We start from the raw sequence: 16733 nt of genomic DNA on the forward strand, positions 1-16733 counted from the left end.
GTCAAGCCTAAAGTTTTTTTTTGGTTACATTTGTATTTGGTAACCTGTCATTTAAACATTATTGTTGGATTATGGCAGTTTTAGGTATTAAAATGCTATTGAACTTTCGGGCGCTAGAGGGTGCATAGTGCGCTGTTGGTATCGAGTAGTGTTTTGGGGCACAGAGGAAGAGTAAAACTTCCTGTTATGAAGCTCAACTTGTGTACTGTTTCTACTCTTTATCACAGCATTATACGTTGCTGGCAAAGGAAACCAGTTGCCCCTCTGACCACCAACTTAGGGAGACAACAAATTTGGGCACTTGTCTGGTATTAGTGCCGTGGTAGTCAGGTGCTGATCAACTAAGAACCGTGGGATTCATGTCCCTATGCTTAACAGCACTACTATCCAGAGCGACAGACTTCAGCTATCCAGGCATGGCCACTTGGCATGACCTACAATGGGAGATCCAGCAACAGCTTAATCAGCTGACCAGTGGCGCCAACTCGGAATTGCTCCATAAACTTGCAATATCGTGTCAAGAAGAAGAGGTGGAAAATCTTCCTCGTGATGACGTAACTGAGATGGAGCTCTTTGATTTTATATTTGACTTTCTGAGAAGTAAACGACTGAAGAGCCTCGAGGATCAGGGGATGTCTCGCCTGCTGATCGGGGGTAGGTGTATGGTAAATTGTTATCTAGATGGGGTCAAACTTTAGATGTTATTGGATAGTGGGACCCAGGCAAGCATAGTGGAGAATTTTTGGGTGCAGAAAGCCTTGCCAAATGTGACAATTAAGCCACTTGAAAGTGTACTCTCAGACCACCCACTCAAAGTCACTGTAACTAATTGGATAGCTGTTCCACTTGATGGGTTAATAGAAGTTCTTATTGAGATCGCAAGTAGCAAACAAGCCTCAGTTGCTCTTTATGTTCCCATGCTAGTAAGTCAACAAGGTGTGAGCAGCCCATTACTAGGCTTCAGTGTAATACAAGGGATAAATGCAGGGAACTGTGATCAAATAGATAACACCAACTTAGTGGATCTTCTTTCAGAGGCTTTGATAATTCAGAAGAGTGATGCTGAAGGTTTTGTCTGTGTGGTCAACTCAAAGCCACCCCCGGAAGAGTCAGAATGCCCAGCATTGAGAGTTGGCAAGAAGGGACTCACCATCCACTGCAATAGTCAGATCTGCAAGGTGAAATGTCACATGAGAGCTTTTCCTGGAGGAGGAGTCATGTTGATTGAGTCCAATGTAGAGGCCAATGTAGAATGTAACTTGCCAGATGGGTTGGAATTATTTCCTGCGCTTGTTGATGTGCCGGTTAGTGGCTCTAAAATAGGGAAAATTCCAATCCAGAATTCCACAAGGCATGATGTTTTGGGGTTTTTTTTAACCTCCAAAAGCATTTACTGGGGAAATTGTTGAAAGTACACTTGTAAACATCCATCCAACTACACAGAGGCTCGCAGAACCACACAATGATACCCTTCTGTGCGCTACCCCAGTAAGTTCAACCAGTAATAGACACAGTAATGGGAAGAAATAATTGCAGGGCTGACAACGCAGAAGAAAAATGGCAACCAAATGTTGATTTAGATCACCTGCCTGAGCATGACCAGAGTAAGGTACAGCAAATTCTCTATGAGGAATCAGACGTTTTGCTCACAATGATGTAGACGCTGAATTCATCCCTTAGTACAGACCTTCCCAAAGTGCGGGGCCCGCCCCCTGGGGGGGGGGGGGGCGCGGAGCCATTGCAGGGGGGGCGCGGTATGAAAAGGGGGGAAAAAAACCCAAAACACTTGGACACTGCTAGCACGGGGCGCCCACACAAACGCAAAGCAGGAGATGAAGCATCGCTGAATATGTTTCCAAACCAACTTCATTCTAAGCCAAAGACTAGAAAATATGGTGAAGCATGTCTGCCCTTTGGTTTCACCTGCACAAGTGCCAAGGTAGGTCTCCCCTGCAGAATTAGTTTTCCCTGCATCGGGAGCAGTGCTGGGCTGGGCTCTTCAAATCACGGACAAACAGTATCCCACATTCTTGATTTTTAGTTTGCAAACACTTGTAATAACTACTCCTGATATTTTGGAGATGTTAGCTCTTTATACAGTAAAGTTACAGTGGGATACAAATAACATTAGGCTGATCCTGCCACGATTTGTCCCCCGGTTCAAATCCTGGACAAACAGTATCCCACAGTTGTTTATGTTTTTAAACCCATTTTGCACAGAGAGGCATTTTTGGAAAAATGTATTGACAGCAATGTTGAATATTATTACACAGGAAAAAAACAACTACACGTAAAATAATTACACCGTGACGCCTCTGCCTTTCTAAATGGAGGGACAGTAACTGCGTGTTTATATGTAAGAGTGTAAAACCTGAAGATAGTCAGATTAACAGTAGCAGTATTTTGTGTCTATCTGCCATTCTGCAATTCATCTCATGTAAACAATAACGTGGCGCACAGAGTGACATGAAAAAAGACACATACCTTTGACGTTGCGTGACGAACTCTGTATTCCTCGTCCACACGGAAACGCAAAAAAGGAGTTTTAAAAAAATCTCAGTTTTCGGTGACTCGAAACGCTGTTTACGTGTAAATGAAACAGCTGCGTTTTCAAAAATACCCTGTGTAGGTGTGGACGTAGCATAAAAGAGTTAGTAGTTTATTTTATTACTACCTGTAATTTATTGCAGATTACTTGTTTTTCCTTAATTGTTTACTAAATGTTTGAGGTGTGCGCGTGCGTGCGTGGGGGGGGGGCATTTTTCTTGTAAAACAAAGGGGGGCCTAGCAAAAAAAGTTTGGGAACCACTGCCTCAGTAAGACTGACAACACTCCATTTCAAAAAAGCTACCACTCCATTCCAAGGCCACTGTTTAAAGAGGTGAAGGAATATATTTAAAACCTCTTACATACAGGGTGGATTGGGGGTGGAGTGAAAAAAAGGACAATAGTTTTCGCCTGTGTATTGACTTCTGTGAGCTCAACCGCAAAACCATCCCACATTGCCATCCACTCCCAGGGATCCAGAATTTATTGGACAGCCTAGGAAGCAATTCATGGGTCTCTATCTTGGCCCTTAGGGAGTGCATACCATCAAGGTTTTGGGAGTGAGGAATCGAGAGATCTAACCACCTTTCGCACACCCTGGGGACTCTACGAATGGGTACAAATGCCCTTCGGACTGACTAATACACCAGCTGGAGGGAGTGTTAGAGGGCAACAGAGACAAGTGCTGTGTGCCATATCTGGACAATGTCCTTTGTTATTCAAAAACTTTTGATGACCATGTAGACCATCTAAGACAAGTGTTCCACCGGATTTGACAACACGGCATTAAGCGTCATCCAGCCAAATGTGAACTCTTTAAGAGACAAATCAGGTACATCGTGTGAATGGTGTCCCGAGAAAGAATTCAGATCGACCCAAAGGGTTTAGAAGGAGTTCTGGCTCTGGAAGATAAGAAACCTCGCACAGTCGGAGAGGTCCGCACATTGCTTGGATTTCTTAGTTACTAGAAGATAGTCTCACACATTGGAAAGCTTTACCCATATCACTCGTGGGAATAAGTGCTACCATTAAAATGATGGTTCTGCCTAAAATAAAGTACTTGTTCTAACTGATCCCTAATAAATCCTTTACTGCCTAGTAAATGTCACTAGACTCAAACATCTCAAAGTTTTTATTTTTTCAATTTTCAATTCAATTCAATTTTATTTATATAGTGCTAAATCACAACAACAGTCACCTCAAGGCGCTTTATATTGTACAGTAGATCCTACAATAATACAGAGAAAAACATGACCCCCTATGAGCAAGCACTTTGGCTTTTAACAGGAAGAAACCTCCGGCAGAACCAGGCTCAGGGAGGGGCGGGACCATCTGCTGCGACCGGTTGGGGTGAGAGAAAGAAGACAGGATAAAACACATGCTGTGGAAGAGAGACAGAGATTAATAACAAGTATGATTCAATGCAGAGAGGTCTATTAACACATAGTGAGTGAGAAAGGTGACTGGAAAGGAAAACTCAATGCATCATGGGAATCCTCGGCAGCCTACGTCTATTGCAGCATAACTAAGGGAGGATTCAGGGTCACCTGGTCCAGCCCTAACCATATGCTTTAGCAAAAAGGAAAGTTTTAAGCCTAATCTTGAAAGTAGAGATAGTGTCTGTCTCCCGAATCCAAACTGGAAGCTGGTTCCACAGAAGAGGGGCCTGAAAACTGAAGGCTCTCCCTCCCATTCTACTTTTAAATACTCTAGGAACAAACAACAAAGGTATTCAGAGTTTATTTGAATGGGCGTGCTGCAACTACCTTTCTGTACACAAAGGTAACTCAGAAGCCCTGAGTTAGCATGACATTGCATAAATGAAGCACTTTGAATGAATCATTTTTATGCCATTTGCCTGAATTTGCATTGCTTTATTAAATGCACACTCTCTTTAAGGAACACTGAGTGTACGGTATTTTGGCCACAATAGACTTGCTTTCATGAGCTTTGTGAACATTTTCTTATCTGACATAGTTAAGGCACTGGTGGAAAGTGACTTCCTGTGACTTGGCCCTTTTACCTGTGCTACCTGCTGCATGTTCTGGAAATTTTTCTAAGCTTATTTTGGACTTGTTGGTTCTCCTGTTTTGTCCCATCAGCCCAGTTTGGGAAACATCTGTAAAATTAATTAGAGAAGTTATAAAAATAACGATCATTAAACTGCTCAAATCTGTCCAACAGGTTCACTGTCATCACTATGACATGAAGCAGCTTATGAGATTTCAAAATAAAGCCAGGTAAAAGAAAACATGTCCAGCATATGCAAAGTTTCATTGAAAACACCACACCCAAACATATAACGATATGAAATGTTTAGACTTTCATATCGTGAAAAAGACGGTGAAAAAGACGGAGCAGCACGGCAGTGCAGCGCGTGATCTGGACACAAGCGATGGAGGCCCACCTTGTCGAACTTTGACAAATTCATCCGAGCCTTTTCGATATGGCCTCACAAAATTATCACGACCGCAACAACCGTGAAAAGAGTTGGATGGACATTGCTGCTCAATTGCAGCTGCCTGGTCAATGTTTTTCATTAGCAATTCAGCAAAGTTGATGGTGGTGTGCGTGTCTGTGTGAGTGAAAGACAGAGACAGAGAGTGAGAGACAGATTTTGTGTTATAAACTTCATGTTATGGACGCACAAATGTGAGCACTCAGAGCATCAGAGCATCAGGCCGTATAGTGTGAGACCATCGTGACCTACAAATTTCTAACCCCTGTGATTCAATCGTACAGTTTGAGCAGGAGCTGAATAACGTGACTGAAAAAATTGCACAGTGTCTGCCCAGCTTAAGAATCTGCATTACATCCTTCCTGCAGCTTTGCAGATTTGACAGGAGAGGTCACTAGACCAAGCTAAAAAGTGTCTGTGTGGAAAACTGAATAAGAACTGTTTTTATTTCTTTTCAATATAAGTTCTCACTGCTGCTATAACATAGGAGATATAAGAACCCTTATCATTTATGCTTCCCCAGCAAAGTAGAAGTAGTGACAGGATTCTACAGAGCCCCTTAAGTGAAATTGGAGAGAAAATAATTGAAGATGCATTTTTGCGAGATCCTGCAAACGTTTTTCATTTCAGTCCATGTGCTTTCAACTCAGTAGTGAGACTTAGGAAACAACCATAGTGATGGAAGTCACACACTAGCGAGAAAGATTGAGCTTGGGCTAAACTATAAAGACTCAGTGCTTTGCAGTGCACACGGTTGTGTGAGAGACATCTGAAGATAGATGTAAATGGAAGGGGAAACACTTGGGGCCAGACATCCTCTGACTTGGTGGTCTTGGTTGAATTCATTGACAAGCAGCTGTGGTACTCTGGACAGCTTGCCAGTATTTTGAGTGACTGTATTTTAAACATTTATGGAGACTTTTAAAATTTGATCCTTTAGTTTAAGCCAAATAACTTGTTTTGCCTTTTCTATTACATTCCATTTCAACTTTATAGCAAATGGGAATACAATAATGTCAAATACTGTTGTTTGCCCTACAGCCTGCAAAAAAAAGCTAAGTCTTTTTTTTATTGGAAATCTTCATAGTGCAAGTGATCTATCAAGTTTTGAAGATGGAAACTCACTGCAAGGACAGAACAGTCATGTTGAAGCTGTAACTACAATTACTGAGTGCAAAGATTTTAAAGTGAAACTAAATGAGCTACAGATGTTTTATTATAAGCTCCTTACAATATAGTCTTTCACCCTCCCAAACAGAAAAGAACGCAGTTCTCTAAAATAGTAGATTTTAAAGTTTTATATATAAATCTCACATAAGACTTCTTATCATAATATCACTTAAATCAAGGTGTCTCTTTTGATTTGGTAAAAAATAAATAAATAATGTGGTACATGTTGTATGTGAAATGTCAACCTGCCACCTGCAATTCATACTCAAAATACATTAAGAAGACTGTCTACACACAAACTTCTTAAAAAAAAAACAAAGAAACAAAAAATTGTCATTCTGTAATTACTCTCTTTTAGATTTGTGTAATACTGATTTATTATCAAACCAGATTGCCTGCCATTCTTTGCATGTGTGAGCAAACTGCCCTTTGAAACAGACTCAAAATGCCGACATAGCAACTGCAGTAATGTAGGCGCACACACAGTTTGCGTCATTGCCTTACTGATACAATGATATTCACAGCTGCTTATGTGCCCGCTGCAAAGAGGTCAAAGATTCAGAGAAGCAAACTGCCGAGTATGCACCAACAGTTTAATCAGTCATACACATTTTATTTTATTTGCATTGTCACGGTCCTATTAGATGCATTCAGTGTAATTGTGATTTATCGGTCATGTCACAACTGTGTGCAGATTTGAATAAAAAGTGCTGAATCACCGTGAGTTTCACTTCTCAGGGCGTCGTTCACCAGCAGCAGCAGCAGCAGCAAAACAACGAAATACTGCAGGAATCAGTTCAATATAACCACAATTCATTTTTACTCTTTTCCTTTTTCTAATCAATCGTTACTGATATGCAACAGTTATTAGCAATAAAATGATCCGAGAATTAACTGCAAATAGCAGTGTTACTGCTATTTGGAGGCAGTAACACTCAAACTTTCATATCCCACTACAAAGTTAAGTGTTTAATGTTTAGTCATGACTCGCTGGAGTTTTTTCATGTTTCCCTTTAGCCCACATTTTTCCCATCTAGCCTCAGATTTTTTTTCTGCCTTCAGGTCAAAGACTTTCTGAGAAAAGCAAGACTAGTCACCTCTCCTCCAAATGCCTTTGGTGATATTTGGGACTAGAGTCCTATTTAAATACAAATCACGCAGAAATGGTTAATAAATCAGATTTTTTAAAAAGTGTCAAATAAGGTTAACATGACACCAAGTTTAAACTTCACAAGGAATCAGGAATCGTGACAAAGCCGACTGGCGCTATAAAGCCAGGGCTTTCACCCACTCCAGCTTCAGTCTTAAACATTCCTCGACTTTACCTGTCAGGTTAAGCGCTTCACTCTGAAATCATGGCCAAGGACATGACTCTGCTGTGGGGCTCCGGATCTCCTCCCTGCTGGAGGCTAATGATCGCTCTGGAGGAGAAGAACCTGCAGGGATACAACCAAAAACTGCTCTCCTTTGAGAAGGGGGAGCACAAGTCAAAGGAAGTCATGGAGATCAACCCCAGGGGTCAGGTAGGTTCATATCACACTATGTAAACACTCTCATATTTGAAATCTGCATTTGTTTTCCTGAAATAGAGTAAATGGAGTATTCACTTGGCATTCACAAATAAGAAGACTTGAACTAGAACAAAGTGTTTATGGTTTGCACTGTCTCTTAAAGCTTCCTGCCTTCAAATGTGGGGATGTACCCCTCAACGAGTCCTGTGCTGCATGCTTTCATCTGGAGGTGAGAACTCAGACGATGCCTTGAATCTGAATGTTATGTCTCCACAGAGTTTCTAGTGTGGAGAACTACTTGTGATTATATGTTAAACAATGCGTTGTACAAACAGACACCCAACACCACAGAGGTAAAAAACTAGGAAATTAAAAAAAATAATTAATGTCTCCTCCAACAGTGCAAGTACAAGTCGCAGGGAACCAAGCTGATCCCTGACTGCGAGGTTGGGAGAGCGCAGATATTGCAGCGTGTGTTTGAGGTTAACGCGCTCACTGAGAAATCATGTAAGTTTGTTCTGACGCACTTCTGATCCTGAACTCTCTTCATCACAGTGCGTGTACCCCGAACAACGTTAGAACCACAGGGATTTAGTGAGTCTGTAAAGAATATATCAAGGCTGCTAAATCTCTTTCTGTGTGACCTGTCTGATGTTGTCATTTAGAGGTCTGTGCTCTGGGATTTTGAACTGCTGAACTTGGCAACACTAAAAACCCATGTTGATGTTTGTTAATCCCGCCAGTGATCACATGCTCAGCCAAGCTTTTGCATGTAAAGTAATTGGCTTGTCATGAGATTTGGCACTTTAGCTAATTCTGTTTTTTGCTTTTTACACATTTCCAGTAAGTGTTCTCTACTACAACTGGATGGTCCCAGAGGGAGAGAGACACGACTCTGCCGTTAAGAGAAACAAAGAGGCTCTGACCGCTGAGTTGAAGCTGTGGGAGGGATACCTGCAGGTGTGTGAATGACCTGTGTGCACTCGATCTCAACGACTAAATTAAACCCAGAATACAAACGTTGGAAATCCACAGGAGTAGATTGTAAACCTAGCCAGAAATAAGCTGGTCCATAAATTTCTTTTTAGATTTTGCTGTTTTAGCCACACATAGTGTTGGGGAGTAACGGAATACATGACATTTAAAATACAAATTATGAGTAACTGTATTAAAAAGGCAGTATTCAGAATACAGTTACTTTGTTGAAATAAATGGATTACACGGCCTTCTTTTCCTGTTTCATATGTTAGGCTATGCCCTCTCTATTCTTGGTAACTCCACGCCAGTGGAAACCCAAACAAAACACGCATTAAGAGGCTCTAATGCCTGTGTCTATATCTCGCGGCCCATGTCACTTCTACTTGCAGCCCGCATAATGACGTGACAAAATATTTTTAAAAATTATTGTTCAAAAATATAAAAATTATTTTATATGAAGGCAATAGGCAGATTGTTACAGGCATAGCCCTAAAGAATGTAGCCTCATGGGTAATGTAGCCCAATTAAGACTCGACTGTACACTGTGTTCATGTTTTTCTCTGACGCAATAAGTTCCGTTGGAGCAGCCTTTCAACGCCTCTCTCTGTCTCTCGCTAGCAAAGTTGACCCAGACAACAAAGTAAAGCTAGTGTTCGGCTACGAGCCCGACACAGAACCCGACGTATTAGCCAGAAGTCCCTTTGCTATGGTTCGGTGCCGCGGACCTGCTTTATATACCCGCGGAATAGTTTCTATACGAGATCGCTGCAAAAAGTGCAGCCTTACCTAATGTCCACCCTACTATTACTCATTTTATATTAAGATTTAAAAATCTAGTTGTATTGGTATGGTGAGTAACCTTCAGTAATAGTAATAAATGACACAGCAATAGTACATTGATGTAGTTGTAAAAAGTTTGATAATATATTAAGTAATCCAAAGTATTCAGAATACATTACTCTCATTGAGTAACGTAACGGAATACATTACAAAATACATTTAGGGGCATGTATTCTGTAATCTGTTGTGGAATACATTTTAAAAGTAACCTTCCCAACACTGGCCACACATGTGTTCTAGAATTACAAAGAAAATAGGTGCTCCGGAAAAAGTAGTGTTTTCTCTTTGAATAAAAACATTTAATCTTTGCAGGATAGGAGTGATAAGGCTTCATTTTAGTTCCCTTTAAGAAAATCCTTAAACAGTAGCATAAATGTAAATATGAGGTATAATTAAAGCAGAAGAAGTAGATGTAAAACAGCTGCATGGTGGTTAGCAGTGTAGCATCACAGCAATAAGGCTTATATCACAAAATCAATCTTGCCTTTGAATTTAAGAATATAATTGAGATTGAATATTTATTAAGTCAAGTGTTAACCATCTATCATAGTTAAATGATCTATATTATATGTGATTTCTAGGTTTTTACCCTCCACAACATTTTCCTTCTTTTATTTTTAGGCCTCGAGTGGTTTCATCGTAGGAAAGGACTTTTCCTTGTGTAGCCCGGGTATATTTTATGGGGCTAAGTTTTATTTCCAGTTGGATATATCTGAATAGTTCTGTTGTTCATTTTACTGTGTTGGTAGTAGTAATAAGGAAGTGTGTTTAGGTGCTTTTACTTTGAAAGGGAGCGAGCGGAAGGAGAGACGAAAGAGCGGAGGCAGCCACGAGAGAGCAGAGGAGAGAGGAAAGCGTGCGCGAGATGCGGCTAGCGTCTACAGAGACTTTTCCCAATGGACAGTGAGGATAAATCATCCCACGCCCACGGCTAAGTAACAGAGCGTGACTGTGAGGTGGTGCAGCCCGGACTGGTTTGCACTGTTGCCTCGAAATATCCCTAGTTAGCGGCGTGCTAACTTGGCTAATCGGAGTTAGCCATAAAGGCGGACTTCGCTGGGCGTCACCTGACCTGCACGGAGTGGGAGGCTACTGACTGCCAAGGCGGCCGATCAGGTTTGCTGCTTAAAAGGAGTAAGTGTGCAGCTCGGCGACCTAAAGGACGGACCTCTCGGCGTGCCGTGAGTGTATTGTGGACAAAAGACTAAGGTTTCCAGGTAGGAGCACCATTTTGTTTTCTTTTAGGACCGTTGGTTCCTACGCACCCTAGCATCGATCCAGGCCTGCACTGAGGGGACTTGGGAAACTGGGTGGTGTGAGAGAGTGTGTGTGTGTGGGGCCCATTACAGTAAAGAACTGTGTAACTGTTGTTATTGTTATATTTTGTCATTGCAAGAGACTTCTTACTTTATTGATTTATTGGGTGTTTACCAGTTCATTCAGTAAACCTGCTTGGTTTAAACATAAGATTTTGTGTCTAGTACTGTTTCTTATCTATAGTTCAAAGTAAGGTAAAAGTATATCTGTGTGTTATACGTGTGTAAATCAGGGGAACTTGCACTGAGGGCAACTAAGTAAGTTTAAGATAACTAGAACTCAGGGCGTACCCGGCTATAGTGGAGTACACAGTCCGGGGCGCTACACTTGGCCGATGTGATTGTTTACCCAAACGTTGCCTATCTCTTCCACTACGGGTAAGAGGACTAAATGACCAGACACATGAATGAATAGAATAATAGTAGAAATGAATACACACTGACTTTCTTCTTTCCTGTAGGCTTTCTGAACAGCGTTACCCCAAACTGGCAGAATACTATAAAGGTCTGATGAACAGACCCAGCATCAAAGCCAGCTGGCCTCCTACTTGGAAGAACGCACCGAAACAGGAAACACTGAAAGACATCTGAGATTCAGGCGCTCATTTGTTACCACTCCTTGCACTGCACTAGTGATTCATATGCATTTTTTTAAAAAATATAATTTGTGACAATAATGTGTGATTATTACTGTGCTGTGACCAAAATAAGCAATAAAAACTGAGTTTCAATTTTATAGCTCATCTGTGTTTTGTTTCTTTGCAGTGGGGATATTTATTGTTAATATAAGGTTAACCAAAATCAAACTTTAGGTTTGATGTTTGGATATCAAGTTAAGAATCTGCATTACACCCTTCCATCAGCTTTGCAGAGAGGTCACTTCACCCAGCTATAAATCTTTGTGTCTTGGAAATGAAAAAGCTTCTCAGACCATAAGGGCTATCAGAACCTTTTACCTTTTTTATTAAAAGAAAGAAAGAAAGTGAACTTGGGGAAAAGCAGTGGCACAAGGTTTGTCTGTGGGTATCTGTGTGCACACTTGTGTGAACACCTCCCAACGCACTAAAGGCTCCCGGGCAAGGCCCTGGCCTCAGTGCATACACCAACCCACAACCCTGGTGGCACACCAGCCAGGACCCAAGTCCCACAGGCCAACCAAAACCTCGGCCCATAAGGTCGCCCCGGACAGATTTTATTTTTGCAGTTCACACTGACAGTCTTCTTAGCAATGCATGAGGAGGCGAAAGCCATGTGGACTATGTTTATCCGAAATTGTAGATTTCAGACACTTTGATAAGTCTTCACATATCTGGTACCAAAACCTTTGATGGACAGACCCAAAGAGCGTGGCAATAACACCAGACGGCTAAACGGTCTTCAGAGCGGACTGAAGCGCTATGGACAGTGGCAAGATCCGCGGCGGAGGAACGGACGCCCTCGTCAAGCAATCGTGGTGTACTGACTGTAAGATCATTTCAAACTACTGAAAATGTGGAATTTCTGACTCCAAGGCTAATGCCGTTTTATTTGCCCAGAGAACTGCAGTGCATCATTGCGAGTGTCGTGTATATCCCTCCTCTGCTAAGGAGGAGGCTGCACTGAAGGAGATGTACGACATGATCAACGAGCATGAAAATAAACACCCAAACGCTGCTGTAATTGTTTATGGGAAACACATTGTAATCTCAGGAAAACTATGCCTAAACGGCATCAGTTTGTTACCTTCCCCACCAGAGGAAATAAAATACTGGATCACTGCTACAGCAATATCAGAAAAGCCTTCTCAGCTGAACCTAATTTCGGAAAGTTTGACCACCTGGCAATCCGGCTAAAACCCACCTATAACAAAAAGCTCAAGACAAACCCAGTCACAGTCAGGACTATTAACACCTGGACTGACAGTGCAAAAGCCAGCCTGCAGGGCTGCTTAGAGACCACAGACTGGAGCATCTTCAAAGGAGCAGCATCTTGTGGACAACTTTCTTGTCTATGGTGAGGAAAACGACCTCATCTTCAATACGGACAAGATCAAGGAATTAATACTGGACTTCAGGAAGGACATGGACGTGCAGACTGAGCAGAAACTGATGGTGGCGTGGCAGCTGCAGGACCCGACAAGGCAGGACCAGACGAGGCAGGACCAGGACCGTTCAGCAGGGAAGATAGGCTGCTGAATGGGCCCCTTGGACCCTCCAGCAAAGGCAGACGACTGGAAGGGCCCCTTGGACCCTCCAGTGGAGGCAGATGGCTGGACAGGCCCCTCAGACCTTCCAGCTGGAACGTAAACTGGCAGGTGAAGGGACCTCCGGAACAGGACAGAACCAGCAGGTGCAGGGACCTCCGGCAGGATCAGAACGGAACCAGCAGGCTCAGATACCTCTGGCAAACACAAAGCAGGCTGGAGATGCGCAGGGCTTTTATTCTGCTCTGGCAACGACAGCAGGGTGCAGTCCTCAGCTGGCTTCTTAGCCTCCAGGGGCCCAGAGTCGGCTAAGGGTTGAAACTCAGTCTCTGGGGAAGCCCTGGAGATAGTTACTGTCTCCAAGCAGGCCACCTTTTGAGGAACCGAAATAGTCTTAACAGGTTTGTCTCTCTGCTTTGAATTAGTGGTTGCAAAACAGTCCTTTACGGATTGTATTGACATAATTTGCTGTACAGGAGGAGCAGATGAAGGTGATCGCTGAATAGGTGGTGGAGTAAATAGCCGAACTGATGGCTGAGCTAATGCATGACCTGCAACCTGAGCAGGTAACTGAGCAAGAAACTGAACAGGCCATGTTTCTGACGTCACTACAGCATTTCCGCCTGCTGTAATGTGGAGAAATCTACTCAAGGCTTTACTTATTTTCTAATGTGTGCCTCCTCAACTTTTCTGTCCTCTTTCCTCCAGCCTGTGATCCAGAAAGGCTATGCCATTTTTAAGGATGCTTTAATTCCTAAAACAAATGTGGGAATTGCCAGAGGAGAAATTATTGAGAATACTACGCTGTTTCCTTTGCAAAATCGTTTTTATCTTTGAAAAGAAGTGTGGCACACACGGACAACAATTTGTTCCCGCTGAATATAAAACCTCACTGCCCTCTGCTGCTGGATTCTCTTTTTTCACCATGTGGACTCAGCCTAGAGAGAAAACAGAAAACACGGTGACCTGTGTGTGTGCGTGTGTGTGTGCGTGTGTGTGTAAAGGCAAGGCGAGTCTTGTTTCCATTGAAAATCTTCATAGTGTAAGTGATCTGTCAAGTTTTAAAAATGGAAACTCACTGCAAGGACAGAACAGTCATATTGATGCCAGAGCTCAGAGAAGAACAGCTTGACACATTTGATCTGAGAGGAAGGCAACAGCAACTAATGTAACCACACGTTACAACCAATGTTTGCAGAAGATTGTCTTTGAACTCCCCAACACGCCCAGCCTTGAAGCTGAACTCATTTCATTTAAAATTTCCTCTTTATTTATGTACAAAAAACATACAGATTCAGCATCTAAAGCAGCTGGCCTCCTGCTAGGAAGGACACTGTTGGAGTGAGACTTTTAAAGGCATCTTAGACTGAAAAAACTCATCAGCTGATGAGCTAACTTTTCCTGCTGTCTGCGCTGCTCTGCAGTGACTTTGTCACATTTGTTATTTGAGACACCCACCTTACATTCATCCTGCACCTGTGCAGTCTTGACAGAAGGGGACATTAAATCAAAATGTTCTTGTTTTTATGATTACTGCTGAGATGTCCCTTTTGATGTGATTAAAGAAATAATGTGGTACATGTTCTACTGTGAAATATCAACCTGTCACCCACAATTCATACTCACAATACATCAGGAAGTCTGTCTACAGACACAAACAAACTTCTACGTGTGTGTTTGTGTGTGTGTTTTCTTTCTTTCTTAACGGGAGAGCCAGCTTAAGTCCTATGGGGAAAAAAAGGATCACAAAAAGTCATTTCCATTATTTTCCAGTAGCTGTGTTTGCAGAGTGCACAGGAAAGGTTATCTGTGCAGTTATACAAGCAGTTTATAAATGTAAACTATGCTCAACCACTTCACTGTTGGAGAAAAGTTTTTTTAAAAAGACATAGTCGAGTCACATAGCAGCTCACAGGTGAGGCTATTCAGTGACATAAGCACATTCACTTCAGTTCAAGTTTATTTATATAGCACCAAATCACAACAGTCGCCTCAAGGGGCTTTATACTGTGAGGTAAAGATCTGCAATAACACAGAGAAAACAATCAACCCCAACAATCAGACGGCCCCTTGGGAGCAAACACAGTCCCTTTCACTATGTGGTGCTGTTTGTAAAGTGAAACACGCTGAAATTAACGGCAACATTTCTCCACATTTAGCTCAAATCCTTACAAAAACATGTTTTTTTCGAGTCATTTTTTACAACATTTAGTAAAATATTTGTAACTTTTTATATTTAAAACACAATTTTAAATGTTAAATCTAAATGTTCTCTGTCAGCACTCTCACTCTAACCCAACAGAGCTTTGGATAAACTGATGGCTGTTCAAGAAACTTTTAGAACAACCTGATGATAATGTATTACTCATTATGTTTATTTGGGGTTTAATGCAACTGCAATTAAAACATTTATGATCGTAGTAATTAAACCAGCAGCCTGTGGTTTACTTGGGCATGCTAGCCTCTGTGCTTTGTCCTACTTTACTCTGCCTACATTTGCATTGCAGGTTAGAACCAGCCTTGAAACGTGTGTGAACTTGTGGCTAAAGATAAATATCAGTAGTCAAAGGGGCTTGCAAAGAAAAGCGTCTGGACTTCTTTAAGTTGCTTGAAGACGTTTCACCTCTCATCCGAGAAGCTTCTTCAGTTCTAAGGTCAAATGGTGGGGAGTCCCAGATTTAAACCTAGTGGGAGTGTCCCCCCACAGAGGGACAAAAGGACCCCCTGATGATCCTCTAATCGCCTGAGCCAAGGTGTGAAACTGGGTGTGGGTCCCAATCAGCCAGGGTTTTGGGTGAGCTCATTGTGAAACCTGGCCCCACCTTATCATGCGAATTCCTGAGGTCAGATGGCCCAGGATGTGAGTGGGTGTTAAGGCGTCTGGGTCACGCTCAGACAAAAACTGGTTCACCCGAAAGACAAAACTCCAAAACACAGACTTAACAATGTGGTGTATGCTGTACAGTGCATTGAGGAATGCCCAGACCTCTACATTGGAGAGACCAAACAGCCACTTCACAAGCGCATGGCACAACATAGAAGAGCCACCACCACAGGACAAGACTCAGCAGTCCATCTGCATCTAAAGGATAAAGGACACTCTTTCGAGGATGCCAATGTTCACATTTTGGACAGAGAGGACAGATGGTTTGAAAGAGGAGTGAAAGAAGCCATCTATGTCCACTGTGAGCGACCATCTTTGAACAGAGACGGTGGTTTACGACACCAACTGTCTGCCATCTATAATCCAGTTTTGAGTTCCCTCCCCAGACGCCTTAACACCCACTCACATCCTGGGCCATCTGACCTCAGGAATTCGCATGATAAGGTGGGGCCAGGTTTCACAATGAGCTCACCCAAAACCCTGGCTGATTGGGACCCACACCCAGTTTCACACCTTTGCTCAGGCGATTAGAGGATCATCAGGGGGTCCTTTTGTCCCTCTGTGGGGGGATACTCCCACTAGGTTTAAATCTGGGACTCCCCACCATTTGACCTTAGAACTGAAGAAGCTTCTCGGATGAGAGGTGAAACGTCTTCAAGCAACTTAAAGAAGTCCAGACGCTTTTCTTTGCAAGCCCCTTTGACTACAATGACCTGGATGACTGAGAACCTTCACAGACATAAATATCAGTACACACAAAACTTCTAAATACTTTGCTGCCATCTCAGCATACTGACACAAACATATTGGCAGAAATCTGTGCCATCAGAAACTGAATTTGAATAAG

General features: G+C 42.4%; 1 protein-coding gene across 1 annotated transcript; it reads left to right on the plus strand.

Moving 5' to 3' along the window:
• The first annotated feature begins 7511 nt into the window (after positions 1-7511).
• LOC146362622 (glutathione S-transferase A-like) lies at positions 7512-11805 on the plus strand. The gene is made up of 7 exons (XM_084919223.1): positions 7512-7698; positions 7850-7915; positions 8088-8193; positions 8531-8646; positions 10126-10163; positions 11127-11198; positions 11282-11805. The coding sequence occupies exons 1-7, from the start codon at positions 7531-7533 to the stop codon at positions 11409-11411; spliced, it is 696 nt and encodes a 231-aa protein (XP_084775349.1). The 5' UTR covers positions 7512-7530; the 3' UTR covers positions 11412-11805.
• Positions 11806-16733: the final 4928 nt, after the last annotated feature.

Source organism: Perissodus microlepis, chromosome 22, assembly GCF_051167445.1.
Source record: "Perissodus microlepis isolate ML-2025 ecotype Zambia chromosome 22, ASM5116744v1, whole genome shotgun sequence".
NCBI lineage: Eukaryota > Metazoa > Chordata > Actinopteri > Cichliformes > Cichlidae > Perissodus > Perissodus microlepis.